This window comes from Phlebotomus papatasi, chromosome 1 (assembly GCF_024763615.1).
Source record: "Phlebotomus papatasi isolate M1 chromosome 1, Ppap_2.1, whole genome shotgun sequence".
Taxonomy (NCBI): domain Eukaryota; kingdom Metazoa; phylum Arthropoda; class Insecta; order Diptera; family Psychodidae; genus Phlebotomus; species Phlebotomus papatasi.
This window is the reverse complement of record NC_077222.1, coordinates 54445444-54463621: the sequence shown is the minus strand read 5'-3', so window position 1 is coordinate 54463621 and position 18178 is coordinate 54445444. Positions and strand designations below refer to the sequence as shown.

Sequence of the window (18178 nt, the reverse complement as noted above, 5' to 3'; positions counted from 1 at the left end):
ATACTTTAAGGTAAAAAGAAGTCAAATAAATAAGTAGATTTGATCAGTAAAAAATATAATTCGTCAGTAAAAAATTAAATTTGGTCTAGTAAAAATTTAAATTTGTCATAATGTCTCTGGCATAGCTTTTAGATCAAGTACAATGTCATAAAACTAAAATTCACAAAGGCGTTTTGAATATTTCTATCCCACTCTTTAGCACTCAAAAATAGGTTGAACTAAATTGAAATTGGTGTTATGTTCAAAAAAAAGAAGAAGAGTATGAAAGAATGGAATAGACTTACGAAAAATTTTTGGTGAAGAACGAGATGGGAATTTCGATTTCATAAAAATTTTTGCCAATCTAAACACTGCTTAAAGTGTAAAAATTGAATTTGATCAAAAGAACATTAAACTTTGGTCAGGTAAGATGAAAACTTAGTTTTGCTTTGTCAAAACTTACATGAAAAGGAAACAGCTTGCAAAATAAAATTGAGTACCGATCTAATTTGATTTTTATTATTTGAAAAAAAAAAAATTAGTGTGGATAAATAAAATAAAATTTGTCTTTTGGAAAAAATCCGCGAAGGACACTCCTTGATACCAGACAAGAATCCACATAAAGTGAATTGAATTAGTGTAAATGAGTGCTATCAATTTTATTAAAATGAATGACAAGTGAAAATAATGTATTTAAAAATTGCAAAAACCAAATTGGTATTGAAATTGTTCATTTAATACTCTATCCCACGTATCCAACCACAAATAATGAGATCAAGTATTATTGCATAAGGTATATATAGTATAGTTTTTGAAGAAACAGAAATTGAACAGATGGACAACTAAATGTTGGTTATTGCAAAATAGATTGATTTCTGATATGCTCTTTATTTGGAGAACACTATGGGATGAATTTGAGAGAAAGACAAGAATGTGATATGAATGGTTCATAGAAAGGGCATTCTCAACTTTATTATTTGATCCCTCTTTTCACTCTATTGGCCATTGGTGATTGAAAGAGAATCCTCCATGAGATTAGTTTTCACGCCCGCTTTCAAATAAATAGTTTGGTGTATATTGTTGTTTTCCCCAAGAGAAATCTTCATGCGATTTATTTGTTTATCTCATATATGCTTTTTCCTCTTTGGGACCAATCGCTTTTTGTTGTAGATATAAAATTCTAGCATTATTCAGGAGATTTCTAGTCCCAAACCTCCAGCGTGGAGATTCAGCCTTCTGGCAATTGACAACAGAACAATTCTCCTCACAACCGAAATCTTGATTCTCTCAAACCACAAAAAAAAACATTCATCTAGGGTGAATGACTGGAATATTATATATTATATTTCAAAAGAAATCTGAAGGGTTTGGGGGAGGGGGGAGACAACCCTATGATATGGAACACGTGATAGATGAAAACAAAAAAAAACACTATGATATGATGTGTGAAGGCAATGCCTCGCATACAATCCCATTCTAATATGAAAGGGACAGATAATCCTAACCGGCTTATGTAGGTGAGATTCTTAACGTGAGCTAGCTCGGAGTGCATGCAAATTCGATTTAGAGCTGAAGTTGGGAGACGCCATTCAGTCATCTTGAATCAAATTCGTGAAATTATGCAAATTTTGTATTTAAACCAAAATATCAAGGATTTGGATGAACTGACAGAAAAGTGTTATATGGGAGAAATGTAGACCAGAATGTTCTCTATAATTTTGCCGTAGAACTTGAACTCATCGATTACTCAGAAGCCAAGATAAGCGAGGTTTTTTGTTTCTTAACTCGTTTTTTCATCCGGAGTGTCCCAAGTAGTCATTTGTTGAACTTCAACTATATCAAAGAATTGTTGTATTTTGTGGGACTTTCCATTTAGAACCCTATTTTAAGTGTCTTGGTGGAGTAGAGGCAGTAAAATTGGCATCTGAGTGATTTCAAAGCGTTATTATGGGAAAAATCAATTTTTTCACACTTAAACGGCAAAATTGGAGTGATAGCGTAGTCTGAGCGGAAAATGATGTATGGACGAAATGTAGAGACAAATGTGTTCTACAATTGTGTCAAAGTAATCATCAAAATCGGTTTAGCGACAGTCGAGATAATTGAGGTTATGTGATATTGAAATTGGTTTTTCGACTGTGGCGCCCCTGGTGTTGGTCCCACGAAGTTCAAATATTCTAGAAAGTTATAGCATTTGGTGAGATCTTTCGTTTAAGCCCTCACTCATCAAAATCGGTCACATAGAACCGGAGATATGATTTTTTGAATTTCGTGAACTTTGACCCCTCATATCTCCGGTTCTATTGAAACCACAGCGCGCTTACGCACCATTTTGGAAACGTCCTAGACTGGACTACAACATACTAAAATTTCATTAACTTGCACAATGCCGTTTTTGAGAAAAGTGACTTTGAATTTCGATGAATTTTGACGCTATCACAGCGCCACCTGTGGTGACTTTTTGAACTTCCATCTGAAAGTGCTCATCGAGACGAAACCAAAAAGGTAAAATTTAGGTCGCTATGTTAATTAGAACCGGAGATAGAGGCCGGTCAATGTTCGAACTTTGACCCCTTATAGCTCGGGTCAGGGGTTTTAGATCGACTTAAGGTTTTTTTTGTTTGATAGGTATAATCAACGGCTACAACATACAAAATTTTCAGCCCAATGCACAATGGAATTTTTGAGTTATTTAACTTTTAAGATTTAAAAATTTTCTTTTTAAAAAAAGCGACCCTAGCGGTGGTTTTATGAACTTGCGATGTTAGAAGGGGAAGTGGCATTTCACGAGAGCTTTCCAAAAAGCCCTCACTTTTTAAATTCTGACAATTATAACCGGAGTTATGGCCATTTTAAGAAATTTTTTTTGGACCCTTATAGCTCGGGTCAGGGGGGTCGGGGGACCTTAACTTTGGTATTGATGGAAAGCTCTAAGGCCCAGCTATAACATACTAAAATTTGAGTCCGCTAAATGCCATAGGGGCGGAGCTATTGAGAAAACAAAAAAAGGGGGGTCTTCAAAATGGCGGAAGGAGGGGTGGGGGGTGGGGGGTCTATGCACCAAGTTGCAATTTTCACCCGATATATAACCTTAGCCGAAAACCGCAAGTCGATATCTTTTTTAGTTTAGGAGCTATTAAGCTCCAAAGAGCGGCCGGACGGCCGGCCGGCCGGCCGGGAACGTAACTTAGCCCCCCATATATTCGTGATCAGGAAGTGGCGAAACACATTTTGGCCAAGTTTGAGCGCGATCGGACGACATGAAATTTTGTTAGGATTATAGTAGGTGAGATTGTTAAGAATCTCACCTAATAACAATTGGTTTAACTCTTTAAGGACGATTGGGTCATCCGTGACTCATAGAGAAAATAATTTTTCCTAACTACCTAAATCTATTTTTTTTAAATGTTTGTTCATAAGTGTTAAGTAAGGAGGTTGTAGAAATCAAGAATATTTTTTGCAAATCTTCCGCTATTTGCTTATTCAAACTTCAACTTATTAGTAAATATTTGAGGTCCAGATTGACGAAGTTTTAAAATATCACATTAATTTGTTTTTTAATGTTTTTTTATATTTCCATTTTTTAAGCAAAACCCTTTTGGAAATAGAAACTGCAAGACTCGAATGTAATATTTTTCATTTATTGTGTATAATTGTCATTTATATTGGTATTGTCAGAAAAATGTGTTAGAAAATGTGTTGGCCGGCCGGCCGGCCGGCCGGCCAGCCGGCCGGCCGGGAACGTAAAATAGCCACATATATATTCGTGATCAGGAAGTGGCGAAACACATTTTGGCCAAATTTGAGGTCGATCGGACGACATGAAATTTTGTTAGGATTATAAGTAGGTGAGATTTTGTTAAGAATCTCACCTAATAAATATTCATATTTATGCATCATTTTATTCAGCACATGACTGCCTACTCGCCCATTTCATCTCGAAGTCATCGGGTTGGACCACAAATTCAGCCACCTCTGGGCGGCCTCGGGGGCGTTGTGAATCCTCGGGCCCGCCGGGAGTCCATCAACAGCTCAATCGGTGCCAATTCGGTACGACGCCTCCTGACCGTGAATCGTGGGTGTCGTCATAAGATCCCAGTTCACGTTCGTGCCAAAGTAATAAAGAATTTTATATTACTAGTTATCGCTCATGGATTAACTACAGCTGCCTTAGTGCCTCTCATCGGATTACAGGTGAGTGTCATAACTCAAATCCCACATCCCCAAAGCATAATCCCCTAATACATTTTTAAGTCACCTAATTTGTGCCAGAAACTTTTATATCTGCAGAGTTGGAGGCTTTAGATGAGATTACTTTTGTAAATTATTCCATATAATTTCCAAATTTTATATGGATTCTAGTTAAGCCACCATCCATTTGCACAAATCTGCAAAAACAATCTTAGGCATAATCTATTTAACATCCAACTCTGCAGACTTGGGTATGAGAGATTCATTTATAACATCAGCCTAATTCACTTTTAAATGCCCACAAATGTATGTGGATTTAATTGAGTCTCTTCTCCCCAAAACAGGGATCCAGTTCAGCATGGTTTGAGCAAAATTCATGGATCTATTTCGGACCAGACATTGGTTCAATTTTGCTTAGCCTGAGTTTCTTCATAACTGCAGGCATGTGTCTACTAGCCACACGTCTCATCCGAAGGCTAGGTTACTTTATTGTGATCCTTGTGAGCTATTCCGGACTGTGTTTCTACTTGGCCACGCATTTCTTTCCCTCCATTTACGTACTCCTCCCAGGATATATTGTTCTGGGAATTACACTAGGACCTGCATGGGTTGGGAAGCTGAGCTTGGTGGTATCCATGGCAGGAAAGTTAAGTTGTGGTCAGCATGAGTGTTATCCAGCAGATGCATATGATAGTGGTGAGCACAGAAATCTATGCAGTAGGGAAGAAAATGTTCGAAGATTGGCGAGATGGTATCATGCTGCTCAAGACTTAGGGATTATTTTTGGAGCCCTTCTGGCCTCTACAATACTGTCATGTGTCTCAAGGAATGAATCTGGATGTCTCAGTGGAGCAAATATGACCAATGCTTTCGTTCCGTTCCGAAATAGTCTGGAAATGTCAATGATTCGAGTAATGAATACGACAAGAGCTCCAAATGTTAACGATTCCTCCCAAGTGACGAGCCTGATGAATAGCACAAGTGTCGAGAAATCTCTGATATTCCCACCGGAAGGCTTTTTGGATGCCTTCTTTAACACGAATGAGCATGGAGAGAGAATCTGTGGAGCGGACTTATGTCCCGTTTGGCTCAGACCAACACAATATAGCAATGCCACGGAAATCCTTAGTGGGTCATTTGAGTTGCCCATTGGCACAAAGACCATCATTGGTGTTTTCCTGGGTATGTCACTCCTTGCTCTAGCACTCAGCTCCATGTCAGGTCACATCGATAGCCATTTACGCCTTGAGCCCATCCGTGGAATCTCTGATACACTTCTTTTTGCTGGTCCTATGGCCTATTTTATTGGCACGGAACAAGGATACATCCTGTCGGATTATATGAAGGTAAGACCAAGATTATCTCTGGGTGTGGATAATACACTTTTTGCACCTACTACCCTACGTGATGAACTGTTTGTCCTTGGACAGTGGTTCAGATTGAAAGGGATTATCATTGGAAAAAAGAATGATACACAAATTGCGAAAATTTATGCAAATACCATAATCTTTTTTATAAAGCATTATTGAGAGGGCATTTGGAAATTGAGGCACAAAAGCGATATCCCAGAAATTCGTTCCATTTCCTCAACCACTCTCATGAACTCATGAACATTTTAACAAAGCATTTGAAGGAGTATACAAGAGCTTTTTGGGATCATTTGCAGCATTTGCATAATTGACCAATGTTCTCATAGGAAGGTTCAAAAATTTAATATTCTTATGGGTAGGCTGACTGGTATTTGTGAATTTAATAAAAACTTTGAAGATTGGAAGACCCAACTACCTATGAATATAACCACTACTTCGGCCTGAAAACTTCTGCTTAGAATTTAGGTAAACTCAATATAGGGTAAATGTCCTAATTCAAAACCATTTTCAGACGCTTTAACTTTGACAGAAGATTCAACATATTAAGTTGATATTTTTTCTGAAGAGAATTACATAAATTTGCTCCTTGACTCTTCTAGAATGTTACTGTTCAGTGAAAATTCTTTAGATATAATTTGAAAAGTTCTTAAATACAAGAAAAATACGCGAGCATAAAATGCTTCAATTGGAAACATATTAATCCAAATGAAGACAAGGGAAAGTTTCTAATTGGAGACAAACAGTGTAAGTAAAACCGCTACGAAAGGCTTCCAAAATCTTGTTGAGTTGCTCCTGAGTGCAGGATTTCTTCTTATTCCTAGTCTTTTCTCCTTTCCCATCTAAAACAATAAGAAAATCTCTCCAAAAAAAATCATATTTCCGAGGTTTCCTATTGGAGCATTTGCAGACACTTCAGAAAAACCCTTTTTGTTTACGAAATAGGTAATTATTTCATTTGAAAACCTCATGTATCGTTAACAATAAAGATTAGCACTTAATTTAACTAAAATTAGCCAGAAATATTACATAAATGTTAAACAAAACGAATAAACAACAGTCACCTCATTGTGTTTTTCATTGGAAAACATGGTCTATCAATGAAAAATTCGATAGTGAAAATGTACACTTTAATTTTTTTCTGAGAAATTAACAAATTAAAATTTGTGAATATGAATGGATTTTCGCTTTATTTGTAGCAAAATTAACTAAATAATGAAACTGTGGTATAGAAAATATATAAATATAATAATTTAGTGCTGTATTTATCATAAAAACAATGACGTTTCCATTTGGAGTAGCGAAAAATTCCATTTGGAGCAGGTTTTGAATTAGCTTAATTTACCCGACCAAGAAGAATATTTTAGGCCACAGTCTTAAAGGTGATATAATACACTAAAAAGACATTTCATTTAGTTTTTATTTGTAACTCATTTTTTTATAGAGATAAAAGTATGTTTTAATCAAATTAATATTTATAAGATAAATGGCAAAGAAGAAAAGATTTTGTAAAATGCTCAAATTTGTAAATTAAATGCCATCCCTTGAGATTTAGTTTCGCATTTTTTGTTTCTAATTGAAAGTTTCTTTTAGGTGAGCAAACACATATAATCTGAGATAATCAGATATTCGAGTACTTCGCAAAGTATTTTCCATTTGGCCATTGCTGTATCTACAAATTCACAAGTGATTCAAGTCACTCATAAATCATTGGAATGGTTGCGCTAAATACAAAGTTAATGCTTTTGCCAGATCTCTTTTATTACTCACTAAATTGAATAAAATTATGTCTTGAAAGGGGTAACAAAGAGTTCTTGAACTTTGCAATGTGCTCGAATTCAAGATTTATAGATAGGGGGAGATGGGGCTACTTTGAGCTGTGAGGCTACATTGTTATAGGATTTTTTGCATAGGAAACTGGGTTTCCTCTTGATCTAATTTGAATAGACAAAACAATTGGGGACTTCATTTAGAAATAAGCGAAAAATCGTATTACAATATAGCCCCACAACATATTTTTTTATTAAATAATGACTATTAAATAATAAAAAACTATGACTATTAAATAATGATTATTAAATAATAAAAAAGTTATCTCAAACCATTTGGCCTACAGTAAGTATTTACGGGCATTTAAGCAGTACGATACCATTTTTGCGGAAGTCATATGATTTGCAAAGAAATGTTAAACTGCAACCCTATAGTGGAAGGTGGAAGTTTTGAGAGGATGTACACTGTACACTATAGGGTAAGTGTGCCAAATTCCGGCCAGCTTGCAATTTCGGCCACCTTTTTTGTTCCTCGAATTTCCATGAATTTTTAGTTTTTACATACTCTAGAGATTATACAATGCAAAAGAATAACATAAAATGTAGCTTCGACAAACGAAATGACGTGAAAAAGACATTGAAAGAATTCCCGAAGGGCAAGGAACTATGAGAATGAAGGTGGCCGAAATAGGGTACAACAGCTATGTCTACATTTTTATTCATTTTAAAATGTATTAAGAATGATTTTAAAGTAAAGGGACAGATAATCCTAACCGGCTTATGTAGGTGAGATTCTTAACGTGAGCTAACTCGGAGTGCATGCAAATTCGATTTGATGCTGAAGTAGGGAGACGCCATTCAGTTATCTTGAACCAAATTCGTGAAATTATACAAGTTTTGTATTTGAACCAAAATGTCAAGGATTTGGATGAACTGACAGAAAAGTGTTATATGGGTGAAATGTAGACCAGAATGTTCTCTATAATTTTGCCGTAGAACTTGAACTCATCGATTACTCAGAAGCCAAGATAAGCGAGGTTTTTTGTTTCTTAACTCGTTTTTCATCCAGAGTGCCCCAAGTGTTCATTTGTTGAACTTCAACTAAATCAAAGAATTGTTGTATTTTGCGGGACTTTCCATTTAAACCCCTATTTTAAGTGTCTTGGTGGAGTAGAGGCAGTCAAATTGGCATCTGAGTGATTTCAAAGCGTTATTATGGGAAAAATCAATTTTTTCACACTTAAACGACAAAATCGGAGTGATAGCGTAGTCTGAGCGGAAAATGATGTATGGACGAAATGTAGAGACAAATGTGCTCTACAATTATGTTGAAGTAATCATCAAAATCAGTTCAGCGACAGTCGAGATAATTGAGGTTATGTGATATTGAAATTGGTTTTTCGACTGTGGCACCCCTGGTGTTGGTCCCACGAAGTTCAAATATTCTAGAAAGTTGTAGCATTTGGTGAGATCTTTCGTTTAAGCCCTCATTCATCAAAATCGGCCACATAGAACCGGAGATATGATTTTTTGAATTTCGTGAACTTTGACCCCTCATATCTCCGGTTCTATTGAAACCACAGCGCGCATACGCACCATTTTGGAAACGTCCTAGACTGGACTACAACATACTAAAATTTCATTAACTTGCACAATGCCGTTTTTGAGAAAAATGACTTTGAATTTCGATGAATTTTGACGCTATCACAGCGCCACCTGTGGTGACTTTTTGAACTTCCATCTGAAAGTGCTCATCGAGACGAAACCAAAAAGGTAAAATTTAGGTCGCTATGTTAATTAGAACCGGAGATAGAGGCCGGTCAATGTTCGAACTTTGACCCCTTATAGCTCGGGTCAGGGGTTATGGATCGACTTAAGGTTTTTTTTGTTTGATAGGTATAATCAACGGCTACAACATACTAAATTTTCAGCCCGATGCACAATGGAATTTTTGAGTTATTTAACTTTTAAGATTTAAAAATTTTCTTTTTAAAAAAAGCGCCCCTAGCGGTGGTTTTATGAACTTGCGATGTTAGAAGGGGAAGTGGCATTTCACGAGAGCTTTCCAAAAAGCCCTCACTTTTTAAATTCTGACAATTAGAACCGGAGTTATGGCCATTTTAAGAAATTTTTTTTTGACCCTTATAGCTCGGGTCAGGGGGGTCGGGGGACCTTAAGTTTGGTATTGATGGAAAGCTCTAAGGCCCAGCTATAACATACTAAAATTTGAGTCCGCTGAATGCCATAGGGGCGGAGCTATTGAGAAAACAAAAAAAGGGGGGTCTTCAAAATGGCGGAAGGAGGGGTGGGGGGTGGGGGGTCTATGCACCAAGTTGCAATTTTCACCCGATATATAACCTTTGCCGAAAACCGCAAGTCGATATCTTTTTTAGTTTAGGAGCTATTAAGCTCCAAAGAGCGGCCGGCCGGCCGGCCGGCCGGCCGGGAACGTAAATTAGCCACATATATATTCGTGATCAGGAAGTGCTGAAACACATTTTGGCCAAATTTGAGGTCGATCGGACGACATGAAATTTTGTTAGGATTATAGTAGGTGAGATTGTTAAGAATCTCACCTAATAAAGACGATAAACTATCTGCGAGGTTCTAAGGAACACTCCTTAACTAGAAGGAATGAAAAAAATCAATTTCTATTAAAGATATTACATTTCAAACTCGAGACTTTGGCGCTTGCATGCAACTATGCCGAAATTTGGCACACTTAATGTTCTCTCCACGGAGTTCGAGCTATGAAAATTGAGTGTCTTGCTACCTTGCCAAAACAGATTTCCGCGTGTTATAAATTTTTTAGTGGAATCGCTAATATAAGAGTACAGATCTTTTTATTGGATCCTTAAGAAAAAAAAAATCTACAATTTTCTTTCATTTTATTGGATTATTATTTTAAGACTGATTGAGCTCGTAAAAAAATAATTATTCATAAATCTATATTTTCTAACGTTTCGTATGTGAGAAATTTGCTATATTGCCAAAATAATAAATTTCTGTGTGTTAATAATGTTTTTTTATTGGAATCACTATAAGATTGCAGAATTTTTTTATTAGATCCTTAACGGAAAATTATACTTATGATTTTTTCCTTTTATTGGATTATTATTTTAAGATCGATTCGGCTCTTTAAAAAAATATTCTAAAATCTGTATATTCTAATTTTTAAATGATTGAGATTCTTCGATCATACCATATAATAATTATATATTTGCATCCCTGTATCATTCAAACAAAAGGAAATTTTTTCTCGAAAGCATTTAGTTTAGAAGCTAATTGTTAAAATTGAAATCCTTTTAGGTAAATTACTTTTCTCATAATTTTATTTATTGCTTTTATAAATTGTGAAGGAGATTGCAGATAAAAGTCGTAAATTAAGTGGAAAAAGGCACTTATTTTTATTAAACGGCTTTTGTTGAGTCTTAACAGCAGAATAATTGTTGGGAATTAATTCTCCTTATTCAGTTAGTGTCATCAATTTATTTGGTATCAGCCCCTTGATTGCGGCAGACAGGGTGGAAAGTGTCTCGATCTCCGCAACGAGGATGTTGATGGTAATTCCATCGCATTGCTATTCAAGACACCAGCAATGGAAATGCGCGACAATGAGCTTTCTGGGGTGTGTGTGCAAAAAGTTTTAATCAATGTCAAGATTTCGTGTAAAAGTAAACTGTCAGCGTGTTCGCTTGAGAAAATTTCTGGGGTTTGAGGAGAAAGGGGGTAGAAAACCCCCAATGGTGGGGTTGTTTGTCTCGCCTACACAACAAGCCCGACAAGGGAGAGAAAGAAGTGTGTATGTTCTTTAAACTTATGCTCTCCCCAGTTTCTACGCACCCATTGTTGCACTGTGATTGTATGGCTGGAAGAACAATTTAAATTTTCAATCTTCTGGTTGTTCTTTTCCTTTCAATACTGACTTTAATAATATTAGTGTGTCATTTATACTCCACAATGACGACGATAAATACGTGAAAATTTCATGTATAAACAGCAATTTTTGGGTTAAAATGGTTCTCGATGGAGTGACTAAGGGTGTGCTAAGGGTGGGAAAGTAAGCAGTTTGGGTGTTTAATGGGCAATACAGAAAATCCCCAATGACTTTCTGTCTCTAATAAAAGATTGAGTAGATTTGTAAAAGGGAGCTCTAACATGGGCATTATAGAAGGGACAATAACTATATCAAAACTCTTGTCCCTGGTCGTGAGAAAGTTCCTTTCAATCCTTGTGAAATGATTTCGTGTGAAAGGAACCTCTCTTAAGTGTAAAAAAAATTGTTGCATATATCGGAAAGGTCAAAAGAGTCATAAAGTTTTGTTACTCAAATTCAATCGTCAACTTTGAATCCTGAAAAAACTGACCAAGTGAAAAATACTATTTAAATTCAACTTTTAGAAAATTTGAATATCTTTTTCTCAATAGTTATCTCAGAGTATTTTTTTCACAATATCTCAACAGTTAGTACCCGTTTCCGGACAATTTTTTGTTTGATTTAAAATTAAAAAGTGAGAAATTAAGGAAATTTCACAATTGTTAACCCAGTCGATGGACATAGACAATAATTCACATCCTGTATTCTTATGAGATTCTGTGCCGAGATTCTTATTCATAAGCGGGAGCTCAAGGATCCTAGTAATTTATTTGAAGCAACTCCTTAGGACAGTTCAATTCGATGAAGTTTTTAGTTAATTATAGCTTTCTATCTTTCAAACCTCTTAATATTGATAAAGTGAGCCAAAAAAGAATATAACTTACATTTTTTCCTCGGATTTTTTCAAAATCAATAACAAAGATTTTTTAGATTATCTTGTAATTTATTTGGAATAAATTCTATTAATCCGAAAGATTTTGGAAAAAATGAATTTCATCAATCATTTAATGAAGTAAGAAATCGATTATGCTAACTGTCCTAAATTTCGACCATCTTGCAATTTCGGCTACTTCTTTGCTCCTCAAATTTCTATGATTTTTTTCATACTCTAGGTAGAGATTATACAATGCTAAAATTATCAAAAAAAAATGTCGCTTCTATGAACCAGATGATATCAAAAAGGTTTTGGAAGAATTCCGGAAGGGTAAGAAACTATGAGAATCAAGGTGGCCGAAATATTACACAAAGCTATGTCTATATTTTTATTTATTCTAAAATGTATTAAGAATGATCTTAAGACGATAAACTATCTACAATGTTCCAAGAAACACTCCTTAAAAATAAGTAACAAAAGATTCAATTTGTATTAAAAATATAGACTTTGCTCTGTGTGCAATATCAGATACAACTTATTTACTCTTTGGAAATTCTTTCAGTTCCGAGGTTTTTTCTTTAGCATTGTACTACCATACTACAACCTTTAGAAAATTTTGACAAAAAAAATTAAAAATTTTGGAAATTTGAGAAATATAACAAGTGTCTTGAATTGCAAGCTATTTCGAATATGGTACATGTATCATGTTTATACAAGGTATAAACATATCTGCTCAGTAATTTAGCATTTTGGCCAGTAAAAAAATCAAATCGGTTAGTAAAAAATTCAGGTTTGATCATTGAAAAATTTTAAGTAGGGGAGACTGGAGCAAAAAGTCACAAAACTTTTTTATAAACTACTATAAGTTTTTATAAACTACTCGAACGCCCCAGAAATTTATAATTAGCGCAGTTTTATAGGAAATTTTCCGCTCTACAACTTTGTGATAGTAATTTTTCTCTATTTAGTAAGGAAATATATTTATCGAGCCGTTTTCTAAAAGGTAATTTTGTGACCATTCTCAAACATGCTCAGCTCATGCTGGGGCAAATAGTATCAGGCATGGGATATTATCATATTTTGATTTGGTTTGTTACGGGATCACATAAATTTAAAAAAAAATACCTAGGTAACATATTTTCATAGGAAATTTATTCCTCTACACCTTTGTAAAACATTGTTTTCTCTTTCTGAACGATAAAACGCTTTTCAATGTATTTTATAACAAACATATAAAAAACTGCAAATCGTTTGACCAATGCAAACAACAAGCGGCGACACATGGCATTGAGGTTTTTTTTGCCATGAGACATCATAAATTGTTTCGGTTTTAGCTGAGATTCTTTACAATCTCAGCTTTTTCTTACTTTTTGCTCCATATCTTTTGTTACTTTTTACCCCAAGTGGTCGTTCTTAATAAAAAGATTTCTTGAGAGAAGAATCTTTGTAAAATTCTAAAATAGATAGCGGTTTCGTATTCAAAGAATCCAAATTATTTAGGAAATAATCATCAGTGCATAAATTTTGAATATAAGTAGGTAATAATTGATATATTTTTCAAGGAAAATATTTCAAAAATAGGGCTAAAAATTTTGATATTTTTTTATTTCCTAAATTCCTTGTTCAAATTCTAAGAAACAACATCGAAGAAGGTCTATGTAAGCTATCTATGGAAAAAATTTTAAGCTGCTATCTTATTTATCTTGGAAGATATTCAATTTTGAAATTTTCTATTTGTGATTTTTTGCCCCAGTCTCCCCTAATCCAGAAATCTTTTTGTATCCATGCACAATGCCAAGACGACTCACAACTTCTTATTTACCTTTTGATTGCAGCAGATTGCACAGAACTTAGGTAAAAATGTTCAGTAAAAATATCAGTAAAGGGCTCAGTTCTATTTAAAAATAGGTGAAAAAAGGGTAATTGCAAGAGTGCACCAAATTCAAAGGTGCCCATTCCACCTACCTTTATCAATGTTTTCTTCTTACCAGGGAAATGTTTTACATTCTTCCCATTTTTAATGAAGCTCCCACTTCATATTAGGCGCGGGCATTGCGTGCGATCCCAAAGGAAATTTCATCTTCACATTTTCTTTCAATATAACGATCTCAAGACATCAAATTTAAGCATGATTAATGTGTTCAATTCATCTTTTTCACCTATATATAAAGAAATTTTCAATGGACCCTGGGTCAAAAGGAACTCTTTTGTGTTAGCTAAATACCCCCTTTCTTGTGTCCTTGGTCTATATGGGACAGTGGATGGAGGGAGAGAGCCGTTAAGGAGTGCTCTCGTGAGATGTGGAAAGAATGAAAGTGAAAAGTGTGTGAATTGATTTGATTTTAATGCTCAATCTTGCCTGTCTGAAGGGAATATTGGCGAATAAATTTAGTTGTATTTGCTTTTTAGGCATTTGTATCGTGTTCCTTGGGACCGCATATGGTGGCTGGAGCTCTAGTTGGTATGGGAATAATGCAATCGATTGCTTCCTGTACCCTTAGCATGTTGCTGAGGCATACCAAACGGATTGTTGTTATCGGTGAGAATCAGTTTTCATTATTTGAATTTCAAAAGTTAGGGGGAAATGGGGCACCTTTGGATGTGGGGCAGCTTTGAAATTGGGATTTTTCACCTATTTTGTATAAAATTGAGCTTTATCGTGATATAATTTAGCTGCACAAACAGATCGAGAAGCTAAATTACATTATGATATGGCTCAATTCCATTTAAAAATAGGAGAAAAATCCCAATTTCAAAGCTGCCTCACATTAAAAGGTGCAGCACTTAGGGGAAACTGGGGCACCACCAATCATGGGGTAGCACCAAACACTAATTTTTATTTCTAGACTATTTGGTCTATCCTGATCATTTCTTCAGTGGACAAGCATCCCCCTATAATGCCTAAAAATTTCTATAAGTCTTGTCCTCTGAAGTCGAATATCCTATTAAAAAATTGTAGTGTTTGGTGCTACCCCGTGTTTGGTGGTGCCCCAGTTTCCCCTACCCCTAAGTCTACTGCTTTTGAAATTCGAAGAATATCAATGGTGGAAGCTAATTATTTTTTTCTCACTCCAGTGGCAGGATTCTTCTTCCATGCTTGCCTGTTGCTGGTGCTGTCTCAATGGAAACCCTCCAGCGACGATAGTGCTCTATTCTATGTCATCACAGCCGCTTGGGGAGTGTGCAATGCCGTGTGGGAAACTTTAATTTTTGCCCTGGTTTCCATTACCCACACCAATCACGTGGCGGAAGTAACATCACCACTGCAGGCTCTTCGGTTCCTCGGACTTGGCATTACCTTTGCTGCCCACGGTTTCCTATGTGAAAACCCTAAGATTCTCATTCTCTCGGTGCTACTGGTCGTTTGCGTGCCACCGTATGCGATGCTGGAAATGCGCCTTGAGGCACAGCGGAAGTCTCAAGCGCCCCAATTGTGACGCTAACCTTCTGCCAGGAGCTCGTCTGCGCCCTCGCTCCTGCAGCCAACCGGTAAAGTGCGCAAAATTCGCGACAAGTCCACTTTTGCTCGTCTCTGCATCTCTCCATCTCTAGCCCTGTATTACTACTATAACTCATTCAATATGCGATAGATGTTGTGCTAATTAACTCTTTCGCGTCCATAGGGTCATATACGACCCGGGGAAAAAAGTTTCTTTTTGGCTATTTACATTAATTGAAATCTAACTGGAGTCTTGAGAAAATGAGCCAAGAATCTTACATCCTTCTATTATGATGTCGTGCACGAACAGATAGATTTCAATTAATGTAAATACCCAAAAAAAAATTTTTTCCCCGAGTCATGACATTACCATATGGACGCGAAAGAGTTAAGAGGCTCCCAGTGTGATCTAATATTGCTCATTTAGTGTCTCTCCCGGGGGATGTTCAGCTCAAACAATTCAATTAATCATACACAAAAAATGTAATTACACTTTTTAATTTTCCTTTTCCACATATTGTGACAGTTAAAACTTTTTTATTATTTGTTTGATGGTAGTGGAATAATATTTTTTTCATTTAAAGTGCAACTTTTAAATTGATATATAGATAAAAGGGGTATAATTGCGCACCAGAGAGATGTAAAAGCATATGAATAATTTTTTTCTTAAATTCAGTAATGAAACAGTGTTATTTAATTAAAAAATAAATCATAAAAATGATCAAAATTGTAAGGCAAAATTTTCAAAAACAGAAAAGTGCTAATGGCTCAAATCAAAGATATATTGCTGAACATTCCTTAAATTGCTCCCCTGATAAATTGACGGTATTTGAAGAGTTAAGGAAATAAAACACTGTTTTAAATGTGACTTTACTATTAGGTGTGATAATGAGGTGCAAAAAATTTCCTGCCTATCTGTTTTAGAATATCAGGAAATGTTGATTGTTGAGATATTAAGAGTTATGCATGAAAGAGATATGGACCTAAAAGTGGATGGAACTGTATCAAAAGTTCATAGTTAACAACATTTTATAAACGAGCGAAAATCCATTAAATATAATCTTGGAGATGCTTTTCAAATATGGGAATTAAATGTGATTAACATGAAATCATACAAAAAAATATATATTTCTCTTTTTTGAGCACGCTCAGTCCATTTGGCAAAATTTGCTATATGGTATTTCAAAAGCATTATTAAAGTAAAATTATGGTAGGAAAATCAAAACTACAAGTATTATTTTACATATCAAAGAAGAAAAAAAACAAGATTCATACAATTACTATGATACTCAATTAACATGATAGCTGTATAGAGATAGAAAAATCATTAGTTGTGTACAATGAACGTAAATTATTTGAATGGATTCTGTGTGAAGAGTTTGAATTTAAAAAAAAAATGGCACAAAGTTGTTAACAGAGAATATTGTCGTAGATGAATGAAGAGTTGAAATAAATATAATTAATTGTTGAATTCAGTATATAACGAAGAGTTTTTTCCAACATAACATCACCTGGTATTCCTGAGAAAGCAGAATTATTTCGTTCGTATATTTACATAAGAATTGTGGAATAATTCAAGGTTCAAAACAAATAAAATTGGACAATAAATTAGAAGGTAAGAATAATATAAAAAAAGAACCAAAGGTCTTAGAAAAATGTGTGTATATCGGTGAATCCACGGCTCAAATTCCAGGGTTTAAGTTTGAAAGAGTTCCAGGTGTTCCAGCTATAATAGTTTAGTATACCTGTTTTAAATTCTCTTAGTAAATCATTTTAAAATTAATTTAAATAATATACTTTTATTGATAGAATAATTCACTGATGCTTCTGAATTAGGGGTGACATGATATCTTTTTTTTTTCGATAGTGTCGATTGTCGATTCTGAAAAATTGTGGTGAAAAATGTTTTGTAACGAATATAAATATTTATCAACAGTGACATTCTTTTAAGAATGATACGATAAATTGCTCAAGAATGTTTCAAAATACGTCATTTAATAAATTCAAGAGATACAAATTTATCGATAATATTGATTTTAGAGTATCAAAAAGTTATCATTTCACCCCAGACTACTTCAGGTGATTCACCTTTTTTTGGGTTTACGAGTATATCGTTGAACTCTCCCTTAAGAGTGGTTAACAAATAATATAATAATCTTAAAATCAAACAGATGTTACGTTTATTAATTAAATTAAGAAAAATTGAGTTTTGTGTTTCTAATGTATCAGTAATTTTACGAATCCTTTATCAATTATGACTGATGCAGCAGTATTGAACATTTCATGGATTTTTAATTGAGAAGTTACGTGATTCTTGAAATTATAAAAAGAATTATTTCTTTAACAATTTTGTGGAAAATTCAAATGTTTTTTTGACTTCAGATGAATCTACTATAAGTAATCGTATTTATTGCAAAGATTATTTGTAAAAGGGGCATTTGAATATCAGGCCCTAGCCGAACACTCCGAAAGCTAGAATCCAGAAAACCAAATTCCTGAAAGTTAAGATCTCGAAAAGCCGAAATTCCGAAAGCCAAAATCCCAAAAAGTCAAAAACCCGAAAACCAAAATCCCATAGGCCAAAAAAGTAATAAGTATGGAATATTTCATGAAATTCATTTCTGTGAGGCAGTTTTCTCATGAATGAAGCAGGATCTGATCTGTTCTAGAGGAATGTGAAGG

General features: G+C 34.9%; 1 protein-coding gene across 2 annotated transcripts in view; it reads left to right on the top strand.

The window, feature by feature from the left end:
• Nucleotides 1-16985, top strand: part of LOC129806975 (uncharacterized) — a 44919-nt gene extending 27934 nt beyond the window's left edge. Inside the window, exons 4-8 of one of the 2 annotated variants that reach the window (XM_055855915.1) lie at nt 3889-4054; nt 4121-4173; nt 4515-5516; nt 14467-14596; nt 15133-16985. In XM_055855915.1, coding sequence (XP_055711890.1) covers nt 3889-4054; nt 4121-4173; nt 4515-5516; nt 14467-14596; nt 15133-15494 — 1713 coding nt within the window. In that variant the 3' untranslated portion in view covers nt 15495-16985. Of the gene's footprint in view, nt 1-3888; nt 4174-4514; nt 5517-14466; nt 14597-15132 lie in introns of both variants that reach the window. The other variant, XM_055855906.1, reaches the window with a different exon arrangement.
• Nucleotides 16986-18178: the final 1193 nt, after the last annotated feature.